Genomic DNA, 14,749 nt, shown 5'->3' with positions numbered 1-14,749 from the left:
CTGCTTACTTTCTCTTAACTTGGCAGGATGTACCCAATCTTGGTTTATTAGAAATGAAATGCCGCTTTGACACAAAAAAAAAAAAAGAACCCCTGTCCCTATGGCAATGGCTATTATATATATACATATATATAAATACATAAAAAAATAACGATCGTTATAATATGTTATTTAGGATTATTACATCATCATTTTCAATTATACTTTTCTTTAAAAAATATTATCTTTTAAATTTCAATATTTTTATAAAAAATGCCTTCAAAATCATTATTTGTTATTATTATTTAGCTATTAATTTTCTTATGATGTTACTAGTAGCCATTTTAATGATCAATATTGGTTTCAATGGGGTTCTGTATAACAACATAACATGTTATTTGAAACAATGGTTGGTGGAGAAAAAAAATATAAAAATCCAATGAGATAAATGATAGAACCATAATTTTCTTATTAAATAATGATGTTTTGCATTTGAATAACAATATTTGTTGAAGAGTTGTAGTAGAATTATAATGTTTTTTTTTTTTGGTTTTGCAAGGGATCTGTATAAATTAGATTTTGGGTATTTTGATGAAACATTTCCCAATAACATAACACTCTTACAGCATATAATTTTTTTCTGATTTCTTAATTTACAAATCTTAGAATGTTAAGTAGAGATTATCAGAAAAAAAGTAAAGTATTTACAAATCAGCTATTTTTTATTAAAAAATTTTAATCACTATAGCTATATTTTTTCCAATTTGGTTAAAAAATATTAATCACTATAGCTATATTTTTTATTAATAAAATTTTAATTTTATTAAAATTAAAAAAATTTTACCAGTCTAATTATAATATAACACATATAAGGAATGGTAACTCGAAAAACATGCTTATATATGTGTTGACTTACACGTAGCTCTGAACCAAGTTAGAATTATGCTGTCCAAAATTATACCTGCAACCTCTTTTATATATATATATATATATATATATATATATATATATATATATATATATATATATATATATATATATATATATATATATATATATATATAAAGAAACCTCATTCAAAGCACCCTGACAGCCTTCATCACCGAAACGCACCCTTGCACGCTTCCCTACCTCCCATCAGGGTACCCGTAACGCTACTCCTTGCTCGTATCTCCCGTTTCCCGGTCGTTGAAGCCAAACATCGCCGTGTCGCGACATTATCGAGGCCGGCATAAAAAAACGAAACATAGTGGCAATGGTGCAAGTTTTTGTAACTCCAGGTCCGTTTGTTTTGGTTTTGAATTCAGTTAAAAGGGAACCTCCGTCCTCTTCAAAATGTTTTAAGGCAGGTAGTGGGAGCAACGGACTCGAACGGCGGCACCGTCGGGCCCACTACTCCATCCGCTAGCCGCCACCGCCTCCTCCGCCACTTCCCGTAGCTCGAAAACGAACCCAAAGCCACCTTCGCCATGGATTACGAACGAATCGAGAAGCCTTCTCCTCCAGTATTCTCTCTCTATCTCTCTCAGATTTTTGTCACTCCGAATCTGGACTTGGGTTCTCCCTTTTGTGTATTTGGATTCGATTCTCTGCATTATTTGTCGGATTTTGATTGTCGTGGCTAGATTCTGTGGTTTTGTGAAGATTGAGGTGGTGGAAGAGAGAGAGAGAGAGAGATGGAGAGGGGTGAGTTTGGGGGGAGTGTAGGATCTGACGAAGAATGCGGAGAGATTTGTGTTTTTTGTGATAGGTTTTGGTATGATTGTTCGACTTTAATGAGTTTTTTGTCGATTTTTTGTGTGTTTTAGGGCGGTGGGTTTTCTCCTGGTAAGCTTCGAGCTATTCTGTTGGGAGTGGAGAAGAAGAAGAAAGAAGATGAGATGGAGTCCAAGTTCTCGCTGAAATCTGCAGGAACTGGCGCTGAGCTTGATGACACATGTAGGATTCTCTGTAAAAATCTCATCTTTGAATAAAATTTATTTGAAAAATCTGAGCTTTGGATTCAGAGCTGATAGAGCTGCCGTGAATGTGGGTAGGTGGTCGTGTTTCCGATGAGTTCAAGGATGTAGACATGGTGAGCTCCCTCCCTGAATTCTCAACGTCTTTGGATACAATGGGTGGTCACGGATATACAGATCAAAGCCTATCGAGTTCGAGAATTAGATCTCAAGAGGAAGATTCTTTTGATTTGGAGACCGTGTCGTCCACCTTCGAATTCCACAAGGCTGAGCGTGCCTTGCACCGGTCGTCTCTCGTGCCGCCCTTCTCGAAGCCGGCGCCTTCGAAATGGGATGATGCACAGAAATGGATTGCGAGCCCCAACTTGAACCGGCCTCATAAAGCTAGTGGAGTGCAGCCGAAGAAGATGGAGAAGTTTGGTTATGGCAGCAGACAGTCTTCGATGAAGGTTGTTCTGGAGATTACGGAGGACGTAGACACTAAGAGGATCGATCCGAGCCAGGAAAAGAGGGAATTTGGTAGACAGAAGGCTGCGAATTGGGTGTCCGACCCATATCCGGTGGTGGATCCCTGTATTAAGCCTGCAATTGCTGTTGAGAACTCAGTTGCAGATCCAGCAAGTAAGCAAGATGTCATTTTTTAAGTTATAATATTTGCCTAGTGCAGTGAGTTATGCCTATTATTTCTCCTCATTAATCAATGGATCAATGATGCTGTCAAATGGAATAAGCAGCGAAGAGATTCGTTATATGGTATACCGTTATGCTTCATAGAGTGCACCTGCTAATATTTGTTCAAAATTTCAAATCCAGACTACGTTTTATTCATTTCAGATGTCTTATGGATTATAATTTCAGAGCAATTTAAGGAGCTCCTGAAAAACATACTTCCAAATTTACTTTAATTATGCACAAGGAAGTAATTTGAGCTGATTATGTTTTATCAGAAAAAAAAATGAGTTGACTATGAAGAAACTTTTTTAAAGTCTTTTAAACTATTCCAATTGCATGTTCCATAGAGTTAAAAATCATGTTGCATTTTTTATTCATCAAATTTTATATAAACTTCTGATTGGATTATCTTGATGTAAAACTAAGCAGATATAAACAGATATCACATTCTTTCGAAAATTCAGTATAATTTTTTTTAAAAAAATTGTCTCCTCTTCCTTTTCTGTTCTTCTTTCTCTGGGGGTGGGAGGGAGGGAGAGAAAAAGAAAAAGAAAAAAAAAGAGGGGGGGGGGGGGGGGGGGGGGAGTGAGAGGTTGAGATGGATTTTATTGGAATTTTTGTGAAGGTCAGAGCATTTGAAGAGATCTTTTAATGTGCAATCTTTTGCAGTTTCTCTTAGTCGTCATGATTCATCTACATTACCTCAGAATGCTACCACCTTTATTACTCCCCCATCAACAGTCAGGTCTGTGTCTATGAGAGATATGGGCACAGAAATGACTCCCATTGCTAGCCAAGAGCCCTCTCGGACAGAAACTCCTGTGAGAGCCTCAACACCAACACGGAGCCCTACTTCTTCTCGATCAACAACTCCACAGAGAGATGCACCAAATTCAAACATTGTTGCGAACATTATTGGTTCATCTGACAGCCACGGGGATAATAACAAGGAGTTGAGTGAAAAAGAATTGCAAATGAAAACTAGAAGAGAGATAATGATTCTCGGCACACAACTAGGTAAGACGAACATTGCTGCATGGGCAAGCAAAGAAGAAGTAAAGGATAGATCCATGTCTCTCAAGCCTGTGCCAGTTGACCAATCAAAAATTGTTGCTGAGATGCGTGCAACAGCCTGGGAGGAGGCAGAAAAGGCTAAGTATCAGGCCAGGTACTTACACCATTGGACTTTTTTCTGCCTTTTCTGTCTGTTTTCTAATCATTTTGCAAGTTGTGTCTTTTAGCTTACTCATTTCGAATCATATCTGAATATTTGATTCTTGAGTACCGATCATAGGTTAGATTCTAATTCATGATGATACTGGATTTTCAGGTTTAAACAGGAAGAAATCAAAATCCAAGCATGGGAAAATCATCAGAAAGCAAAAACTGAAGCTGAAATTAGGAAAATTGAGGTACAACTTATTATTATATAACAGTGAATAAGGATTGTTTTTCCATATGTAGTTGTATTCTGTTGCACGGATCTACACAGACATACTGAAAGGACAATGCATATAGCTCAAGTGGAGGATAGATTGGTTATTTGCTCATAAAGAGAACTTCAGTTATTTCATTACTCTTAGTGTGCCATGAAATATTATTGATTATTAGAATAGAAAATTAAGCTCTTAATTTTAGTGGTTTACAAAGAGTACATGGAGTCAAAACCTTGATGTATTAGAATTTATCTTATCATGACCGACATATATTTCAATGTTGTGACTTTGATCTGTTTTCACTTTATTTGTCATTTCAATTGGTTGACATATCTAATGACCCTTCTTGTTTATTGCTATATATTCATAAAAGAATTTTAGCAAATTTCTTTTTTATTTTTATGTTTTTTCACTTAGAGAGATGGTAGGAGATCTATTGACCAAATATAAGCCAAAAGCAAGCCTGACCCATTATTATGGTGATAAGATGAAAGGCATTTTCAACTATAGAATAGCATGCAAAGAAATTAAAAAAGGCGTCTTTAAGGAAAATTACAGAAATAAGAAGAGATTAAATGATTCTATTTTATAGAATCTAAAGCTGCCACTTTTGGAACAATTTACTTTTAATGTTTGAATGCCATCCACTACACGACTACTATTCTGGAAGTTCTTTGTTACATCCATATCTAAATCTCCCATCAGATTGCATACACAGGGGATGGTGCATGGAATATTTTGATGCGGTCCACAAGGACTGGGTGATTCGAGATGGAGAACCATTAGAGAGGCTATGTTAATTTTGATGAACTAGCTTGTTTAATAAGATTTTGCAAACAAGGAGGGTTATAAATGATTGGAGATGTAATGTGGTATGTTGGTCACCTTAGTCAGATGCAGGTTAGAGGAGCAGAGCACATGTTTGGAGCAAGAGTGAGCTCGAAATGTGGGTGTAGGAGTTAAAGACTCTAGATAGTTTTGGAGCAGGTACTTGTTTAGAGAGCTCAAGACGTGGGTGTAGGAGTTAGACTCTAGATAATTTTGGAGCAGTCGCACCACACGCTGCCTAGAACATTCAGTTGCTAACAAAGGTACTTGTTTATGAGAATAAATGTGACAAACAAAGCCTCTGTCTATCTCTAAATTAGAACGTTTGAACCAACAATAGCAAGAAAATAAGACAATAAATGTGATATTTATTCACCATTTTGATCTTATGCTAGGAATGGGCACCTTTTTCTTTTCCTCTTCATCATCTTCTTCTTCGTTTCTCAGGAAGTATAAGATATAGCACTCAGATAAATAAATTGATAGGCTCAAGACAGGTTCGATGCTAAAAGTAATTGCAGTATAAGTGAGTAATCATCATTCTAAATCTATATCAATTAGGCAGGATGTATACTCGTAGTTTTTTTAATACAGTAGTTGAGACAATTCAGAAAAAGGATAAAGAAGGTTAAGGATCCAGGGCCAAATGAATATCATTTTCAGTTTGCAAAATCATGAGAGCAACATGTTAATATGAGATGATTCTTTTGCACGACTTGTAATGTCTGATGTGAATATTGATGACCTAATAGCAGATGATTTGAGCTTAACCTATAGATGTTTTACATGTATTCCCTTTTGTAGGAACGTAATTTAGGCTTTAATGTGTCGGGTGTCGGTGCTCATTTTTCACAGGTTGAGGTGGAGAGGATGAGAGAGCGTGCACATGATAAGCTTATGAACAAGCTAGCAGCTGCAAAGCATAAAGCTGAGGAAAAGAGGGCAGCAGCAGAGGCCAGAAGAGGCCAACAAGCTACAAGGACATCTCAACAAGCAGAGTACATAAGAAGAACTGGCCATATTCCTTCCTCATTTTCTTGCTGGAATTGGTGCTCTTAATTCTGTTTTACTGAAGCAGCTGCTACTGGTATGTCTAGATATTCCAGCATTCTTGTTGATTTAGTTGGTTTGTAAGATTGCATCCTTTTAACTGTGAGATATTTGTAGTGCGAACCATTTGGTTCACCTGTGATCAGGAGCACAAATTTGTTCTGGTGCCATTTGGTTCACCTGAAAGGAGATAAAAATATGTTCATTTTGTGTTAGTGAATTGTTAGTTTTTATTTTGCCAACTGCGAAATTATATGTACATGCTGTTATCCCAGTATAGATCTGTTTCTAAATACATGTATTGAGCTTGTGAAGCACATTGAGATTTAATAGTTGTGAAAAGCCTATGTGTGCATCAACAGGGAAAAAGAAAATTGTATCAAACATGGCTTAGAAAATCAGAATCGAATCCTCTTCATAGACATCCACATTTAACTTGTAACTTGGCGGTGAATGGAGCTTGCGTCTATAGATGTATGTGTATATATACATGTGGGACTGTCATGGTCATAAAGGTTCTCCTTTTTGAAAAGAAGGTAACAAAGGGAAAGAAGTTTCGGGTTTTAGTCAACAGATGGATATTGTTTTTCAAGCATGGTAATCTCTCCTTTTTTTTTTATTTTTTTGATTTAGCTGTTCGATACTAGTTTCTGAGCCTGTTTATGTGAATTAGAGTGAGTCTAGGACTTTGTTTTAGATGCCCAATATGGATTCCGGCTGGGGATCCTCACCAGTTAAACAGATGTTCAAATCATGACCAATTTGCAAGTGTTTATATAAATTTATCTCTATCAGCCTGTTGCATTCCTTTTAGGCCTTGAGTAAGGATGCTTGTGTTCATTGGAAGAGGATTAAAGAGAGCTTTTTACTGCTTTTCTTAGCTAAGAGGCTGCCACTCTTTCACTTGGGTCAGCATTTTTTTTCTTTCCTTCCTTTTATAGATATGCTTATGATTTAGGTTCTTTCAAATGCTGTGGCATGAAACTGTTCTCCTCTTGCCTAGATAGCTATTAGCATTTTTCTTCTTTTTTTCCTTTTATAAATATAATTTACGCTTGTGATTTAAATTCTCTCAAATACCTGTGTCATGAAGTCTCCCCTTGCCTAGATAGCTATCAGCTATTCAACCACCAACTAACACGCATAGAAGACACATTTGATGGCACCTTCTAATTTTTGAACCTGGAGGTTCTCCTTTCGAACCCAAGGTCTTTGGGCTTGTGAAGGTGATGATGAAAGGAGGAGAAACTCTTCCATTCTTTGGGTTTGTGAAGGTACTGATGTATAGAGTTGAGATATTTACTTTTCCTTTCATTAATGGCATATGCTAAACAAAAAGTTTAAGTCCAACTAATAGAAGGTTTTCGCATCGAAAGCCGAAATCCAATTCAATTTAAAAGCACAACTCAGCAAATTTTGTACCTAGTCATTTGTGTCAATCAGTCTATAATTCACTAGGGACTAAATCTTATATGCAACTCTCAACAAAGTGTACTAGTAACTTGTAATTGAATTGATTGATTAAAGGCGGCCGGATTACCATGCGGACTTTAGGATTGAAATTTTTCTCAAGCTCTTTGAAGTTCTTAGTGTAGAAATATCTCATCAGAGGATGCCAAACTGGGCTATAACTCATGCGTTATGCTCCTTCTCGTATTTCCTCAAATTGTTTGGCCTAAATGATTATCACCCCCCAGAACCTTTTATATTATTTTATTAAAAGAATTCAGGAAAAGATGCTTAATAAAAAAGAAAAGTTCAGGAAAAGACGTTTATTAAAAGAATCCAGGAAAAGAAATTTCTCAGGGACTATAAACAAACAATAACCTGGGAAAGAGTTTTGAGGTCGTCAAGGAAAGCTTAGTCCAGAAAGAACTTTTCAATGGTGCTGCTCTTTCTACAGTGTCAAAGAAAAACCAGGGCTCGCTTATTTTGAGTTGCTGTGCCCGAACAGTTTGATCATATCCAAATATAACTCGTACTTTTGGACAGATGAAGATCATATTACTTTTTAGAAGGCTCATGATCCCCCCCTTTTTTTTTATCGATTCTGCATCCCTACTACCTTTTGATTTCTCTTTTTGTTCCTTTAAGAAACATTAAAAATTTTGGGCAGATAACAAATTGGTTTTAGAGCAACCCAATCAAATGAATTGCTCATGTTAAAAAAGAGTGACAGCAAGTTAAGCATACAAGGAGACAGAGTGATTTGCTCATGTTGAGAAGAAGATGAACAAGGTCCATCAAAAATAGTTTAGCTGAAGAATCTCTACAAGGAGACAATTCAGATATTTGAGGACCATGGGAAAAAGTGTGTTTCATCCATGGCCCATACCTTAATGGGACCTCAACTATGTAGCATCTCTACCCCTCCACTCCTATGTGTCTCTACTATTATAATACAAATTCCCAAGGTGCAACTCCATCCAAGGTGTTTGGACTCCAACTCTGTCGTTCGGAAAATATTTTTTCATCACCTTTTCCTCCTATCTGTCTGCTGTTGAAGTTCCACTCAGAGGTTTATATATATCTCTCCAATCTTGTATGGTCTCGCCATGTTTTTGACTCCCTTTACGTGAAGCCATATGCGCTGGATATCTGGGAATTCTACGGCCATTCATGCTCTTCCACATGCATGCACGTTAGGAATATTAGTGCACAACGCATCCACCAAGCACCTTGCCTCACGCAAATCCGCACTAGGCCTGAAATATTTTAATATGCAACCTGGAAACGTGAAAATAGTGTCGCCATTTTAAAAGTAATTCATGGGCGTCACGGATGAGGCCAAAGGAAGGCAGTGCACACGAGTCATATGTTGCCACTTGAGTTGTTGGAGAGTCCGAGAAAAACAAGCTTAACTAGTTTTAGATTGGTGCCTTCAAAAGATGTTGTTGTGGTCCAACGATATGACTCGACGAGGCCATGAAGGAACATCTATGTAGGGAATTAATTAGGTCAGCCTATAAACTTTTATCCGCTAGGATGTAAGCATTCGTTTCTTTGGCCCACTAATAAAATGGACAAAGCTCTAGCCACCCTGATACGCCATCTGTAAAAGCTAACTTGGAGACTGTCTGAAGGTAAATTGATAGCATTTGTTGTAATCCTAGATCTTACCCAAAAAGTATTTTTCGTGGCATAGATCTTACAAATTCTTTAAGGCTATGCTCTTGAGATCATACGGCCACATCACATAGCCGACTCGAGTGATAGATTTAGAGCATGTATCAAAGCAGATTTAGCCTATGATTCATTGAATTAAAGAACACTACAATAAGAGCATATTTAGATTGATTAGAGATTGATCATACTGTTTGTGGTTAGATTTGAATAAATTTGGATTTTAAGTTGGCGAGAATGTCAGTACTTAAATTAAAAGAGGATTATATGAGAATTTTTACGGACGTACGTTTAGTTTTACATCGACTATACATCGAACTGATTTTGAATAGTTATATATAAATAATGAGCACAAATATTTTTTTTAATTAATTTTTTTTGGATGAGATCGGTAGTATCATTGTTTGAGCACTGCATGATCTCGACAAATTTTGAAACAGTTCAAATAAAGCTATGGTTTAGTGGCGACAGATCGTGACATATCACTGCTTTCTTCCTTGTAGTCACTTGCATTCAAGTGTAGTCAGCGGATTAAATGCCTCTCATCGTATGCAAAGTGGGACCAGCACGTCAGCTAGAAAGAGAGAAGTCCATTGCATGCGATTATAATGCTGATACCTAGCTACATAAAGGTGGCACTTCCTTCATCCTTTGATATATGGGCCAGCGCGTACATGACTCTATCTCTCCCTCTCTCATTTACTTGGGGGATGACATGACGGCTAAATGCAACAGGGGTCTCCTTCCCGTACCGTGCGACTCCATTGCCCGGCATCAAACAGGATGCAACATTACCAAGTTAACGTTTCGAAACCTTGCAGAGTACGTGCATGGCTCCACCTGACATGTTACAAGCTTCAACAAATAAAAAAAAAAAGTTCGGAGTACATGCATGAGTCCGCCTGACATGGCCCAGAAATCTCACCGTATCTATCGATGCTGATATGTCCCGTTGGTTTAAAAAAAAAATTATCTGTCACGGAGGACGCCGAGCCACACCTGTACTTGAAAAGTAGCATCTCTTTCTCGCTCCATGCACTGCATAAAAAAGTGGGATATATTTGGTTGCAGGGCGAGGTGACTTTCGGTTGCATGCCCTTGCAGATCGATCTGGCATTCATGTGTGTGTATCGGCTCCCATCTTACGAAGCCACTGCCATTAGCCAGAAACCTCCAAGATACAACCCCGTAAATATTCCAGCTAGCTATCCCATGCTCTCATAGTGGAATTATCAGGAAGGATCCCATTTTGGTATTGCGAGTCTACCTGACGCATTAAGCTAAAGGAATATCTTTTATCTTGCTCCTCATGTGAAAACAGCAATTCCAATTCATAGTATGCAATGATAACAAAAGTTGAAGTAGTGACTCCTTTGTCAAAGATTTTCTCATGCATCTCATCCAACAAAAAAGAAAGAGCTAATAAAAGCATACTACTTATTTGGTTCTCTTTTCTCTAAAGAAGGAACCAGGCTAGCAAGCCTGACGTCTAAATCTACTTGCAGATGATAGAATTGATAAAGGTATCATGGGCCTCCAAATACTGATGTGATTAAATTTAACTAGCCACGAGTGCACGCCTGACCCTGAAATTAAGTTTAGCAAATTGGAATCCAATGCATAGTTATGTAACTTCGTTATTCTCCTCTGTAGTTGAAGCCATGGGACTTCAATGAGGAGGTCGGATCCTCGTTATCTTCTTGTACTGGTTGCTAAAATTTATTTGTATCTTCTGGAGTAAGAGGAGCTCATGGTACTCCAATCTTCCCATAAGAAGCCAGGGTGACCCTCCCCATGCAGCGAAGCCCAGCTTGTCTCAGTGCTTCACATGAACACCCCACAAGTCCTCCGAGCTTGAGTCTCTCCCCACACCCATCTCCCCTTACCACACACTTTTGGTGGGGGCCCATCCACATAACATCAAACTTGAAAAGGGGCCCAAGCTTTAAGTTAAAGCCATGAGAAGCAGGTGGGAATCATGGTGAAATGATTTAGTGAGGGGGTGATAGAGAGACAGAGAGAGGGAGGTATCGAACTTGGATTGGGGGACCATGAGCACGGCTTTAAACAAGATATGGGAGTGGTAAGTGAGATCATGTGAGCCAATATTCTAAGGACCATATGATTGAGTCCTGGTTGCTTTCTTTGACCCGAGGGCATGATGGCATGTCTTTCTCTCTCATTCACATGATGCCCTCTGTACTCACTGTTAGCACTGTAACAACGTCACCCATGCCCGGCCCCGACTAAATCATCTCCATTGCCTCAGTGGTCTCTTCCAGGTGGGCCAAAGAGGACTGCCATGGTCGCACGGCTGTCGTCGCGATGGGCACCGGCACAATCGATATCAAACTTTTAGTGCATCAAGTGGGCCAACTTGTGGATGAGGGCGGAGGTGATTTCGAATACCAGAGCAGTGTCAAACTAGGCTCAATCCAAACCAGTAATCCTCGACTATCAGAGTTAGCACTTCATGCTTGGATTAGAGGTTGTGAGCTCAAGTAGTTGACAAGCAATAAAACCTGAGCTGAACTTGTGCTTGGCCTGTGAACTTTTCTAGGTGGATCTTTTTTGGAACAAGGAAAATTGGAAAGTAGATGTGGCAGCAGTTTATGGAGCAGTGCAGTGTGCTTGCTTTTGGAAAATCGTAGCAGATGATGGTTTTTGAAGTACCTTATGGTGGGTCTGAGATCAGTTCATGGAGCAAATATGAGCTGGACGGGTGGGGTTCGCCATGGAGCAAAGACCATGTTGCTAGGTTTGTGATGGAGCCCGACAGTATGAGGTCTTCGTTGATGAGGGCCAAGTATGGTATTCTGCTGCTTGGAGCGAGAGCGGCCCGTCATCATTCAATGGTGTGAAGGGAGATGTGTGCTAGAGCCATGTTGGTCCTTCCGGAGATCAGATGGGTTATTGGTGATGGCCGGTCCATTGATGTGCTGGAGGATTGCTGAGTGCCCTCATAGTCGTTTAGCCGCCTGCCGACCATGGTGAACTCGGTGCGATTAGCTAGCTGCTGGGTTAGCGATCTGATGGACTCTGATGAGGGATGCAAGAGGGAGGAGTTGATTCAGGAGGTGTTTAGGAAGCAGCTGGTTGAGATGGTCATGGCTCTTCTAGTTCCTGCCCGGGAGGAGTCCGACAACTTAGTATGGGTGCCGTCGGGACGGTCTCAAGTGCGTGCGAGGGATCTTCAGACTCTGTTTAGTAGGGCGCCGACCCGGCAGATCGAGGGATGTTGGATTTGGAGGATGCGGATTCACCCGCAGGTGGCGCTCTTCATTTGGAAGGTAGCCTGAGGCTGCCTACCTTCTAGGAGTGTGCTAAGCCGACGAGGTGTGCGGATCTCTCAGTGTTGTGAGGTATGCATGGACTGCGAGGAGACTATTGGCTATGTTCTTTTGCAGTGCCCCAGGGCCAGGAAGATATAGAGGACATCACCGGCCCCTCTTCCCCATTCGGTGGAGTCGCCACAGGACCTGTTACATCTGCTGAGAGTTTCTTTGCGGAGTTCTAGATTTGCTAGGGCAGGGATACTTAAAGCATACCTGGCTTACCATATTTGGTTAGACAGGTACGCGGGCTTGTTTCAGGGCTGGTGGATAGAGCTGTGCTTCTGGCCAGGGAGGTTATTTCATGTGCTGCTATGTTTTCTCCTAGAATGGTCAGGGATATCTGGGGTACTCTCTCCACTACTACAGCACCCAGGTTCGCCCTTGTTTCTTGGGTGCCCCCACCCCTTGGCCATCTCAAGATAAACTTTGACGGTAGCATGTTGATGGATGGGGTATCCGGAGGTGTAGGATTTGTGATCAGAGACCACTTTGGCAGGCTGGTTGCAGCCGGAAGACACCGTACGACAGGACTTACTGCAGTTGGGGCAGAGCTGCGAGCCGCTTGGGAGGGTATATCCTACGTGAGGCGGGCTCTTCATGCCGAGTGGGTGTACCTTGAGGGGGACTTATCGGTGGTGATCGATTGGATCCTGGGTGCGGACAGACATGGAGATGGTCACCCTCTTATCCGTGAGACTCGTAGGCTGGCTATGGAGTTGGATGAGTTCCAGGCGGCACATGTATTTCGGGAGGCGAACCGGGCAGCAGACTGGGTCGCCTCCTTTGTTGCGCGACATTCCGAGAAGATCCTTTGGACGTCCACGGTAGATTTACCGTCTCTAGTGTACTTTTTACTTTCTTCTGACTTGGCAGGATGTACTCACGTTAGAGCTATATGAATTGCCTTAAAAAAAAAAAAAAAAAAGCAAAATAGTGGAACAAGCAGGGATCTTGCTTCGAGTTGTAGAGGGCTATCTTATTATTACTTATATGAACTTGTCTTTCCAAATGCATCCAACTATGAAGCCCTTTCTCTCTATGCTGCGTAAGAAACCACGAAGGCCAAACTTCGAGTAGCCAAAGGGAATAATTCTGCATCAAAAACTTTGGTGCAGGACAGCCACAAGCACCCTGCGTAAGCAAAATCACGTAATTATGTGCATACCATACGCAAGCAATCCCGATGCAGTGTGTGATTAAATCACTTATAGTAGAATGAGAGAATTGAACACCCATGATCAGCAGGAATGGTGATATCTAAGGGAGACTTTTATATTGAAATATGGGCTTGCTGTAGAAGCATTGGGGCGCGCTTAAAGGCATCCATGCAATTAGGACTGGTACCAAAACTAATCGCTCTTACTGCATTCCATTGGTGGAATGAATGAAACACCATGTGGTTAGCGCCTAGCTAGTTGTTGGCCATCACATCATTGCCCTAAAGAGGGGGAGTGGCATAGCTACTTTTTGTTAGATAAAAGCATCATTTTAAGTCAACATGTTAATTCTCGGCTAACCTATGAAGCTAGCGAGTTCCCTTGCCATGCGAATAGACCATGTCATTACGGAAATGTTAGCCTCATAGCATGTTTGATGTGACTCGTGAACTCATGAAAGCCTTGAACACTAAAAATATCGGGCTCGTGCAAGAGGAAGTAGTTGATTTGTTTTGCTTGTTTCACATGGTTTGCTACCCTTCTCTTACGTTGTAGTGTTTAAACAAAATTAGGTGGCGTCGATGCCATAAGTTGCGTTAGGTAACCTTTTTTGCTTGTGGTTTGGAATTTGATTTGCGCAAATTTAGTTGGCAACAAACATAGATCTATCATGCTAATGACTTCCACATATGACATAAAGTACCATATGAAGTTTAGGGTTTCAGACGACGATGAGAGACCAGCTTAAGTATCTTATGTTAGATAGGATGCATTATTTTGAGCTAACATTCTGAGTTTCGAGATTCCTTTGCCATGTGAAATAGAGCATAGCACTAGTCGAGTTAAAAGCTCGTAGCCCTCCTTGATGTGACTCATGGATCATGGAAAGCCTCTAAGATTATCTTAATAGATTTCCTTTGTTTGGAAGGTGGCTGGCTATAGCAGGGAATGGCCCCCATTTACCTCACTCCTAACCCTTCCTCTATGCAATGAGGCTTTACCCAAAATTTACATGATCAATCATGTAGTCTCTGCATGGTTGGATCCATATTAATCCAATGGAAACCAAGGTGGGAAAGGCACACCCATATACCTACCTCCCTAGTTCTTGAAATCTTAATGCAGCTAGACTTCGGACCATATGCTTGTGTCTCATTTATTGAAGTTCACAACTTGTCAACGCCGGGTCTTACCCAAAGAGACCGTAGTTG

General features: G+C 40.2%; 1 protein-coding gene across 2 annotated transcripts; it reads left to right on the top strand.

The window, feature by feature from the left end:
* The first annotated feature begins 1,057 nt into the window (after nucleotides 1-1,057).
* On the top strand, nucleotides 1,058-6,216 carry LOC103718725 (uncharacterized). Of its 2 annotated transcripts, XM_088712757.2 has the most exons (7): nucleotides 1,313-1,484; nucleotides 1,788-1,917; nucleotides 2,016-2,558; nucleotides 3,279-3,777; nucleotides 3,940-4,021; nucleotides 5,729-5,960; nucleotides 6,041-6,216. In XM_088712757.2, exons 1-6 carry the CDS (start codon nucleotides 1,449-1,451, stop codon nucleotides 5,930-5,932), a joined length of 1,494 nt encoding a protein of 497 aa, XP_088568883.2. In that variant the 5' UTR covers nucleotides 1,313-1,448; the 3' UTR covers nucleotides 5,933-5,960; nucleotides 6,041-6,216. The 2 variants fall into 2 exon arrangements, with proteins under 2 accessions (XP_038971008.3, XP_088568883.2); XM_039115080.3 differs by having other exon boundaries at nucleotides 1,058-1,484; nucleotides 5,729-6,216.
* Nucleotides 6,217-14,749: the final 8,533 nt, after the last annotated feature.

This window comes from Phoenix dactylifera, chromosome 16 (assembly GCF_051530095.1).
Source record: "Phoenix dactylifera cultivar Ajwa chromosome 16, Ajwa_hap1_PhDact_Kaust_v1.1, whole genome shotgun sequence".
NCBI classification, from domain to species: domain Eukaryota; kingdom Viridiplantae; phylum Streptophyta; class Magnoliopsida; order Arecales; family Arecaceae; genus Phoenix; species Phoenix dactylifera.
Note: the sequence above shows the minus strand (reverse complement) of the source record. Positions and strands in the feature narration are given on the sequence as shown.

Bases quoted from the DNA above. Each gene is read 5' to 3' on its own strand.
- LOC103718725 (XM_039115080.3), top strand. From the start codon at position 1,449: ATGGATTACGAACGAATCGAGAAGCCTTCTCCTCCA. The intron at 3,778-3,939 runs GTACTTACACCA...CTGGATTTTCAG, and splicing joins AAGGCTAAGTATCAGGCCAG to GTTTAAACAGGAAGAAATCA. The intron at 4,022-5,728 runs GTACAACTTATT...CATTTTTCACAG, and splicing joins CTGAAATTAGGAAAATTGAG to GTTGAGGTGGAGAGGATGAG.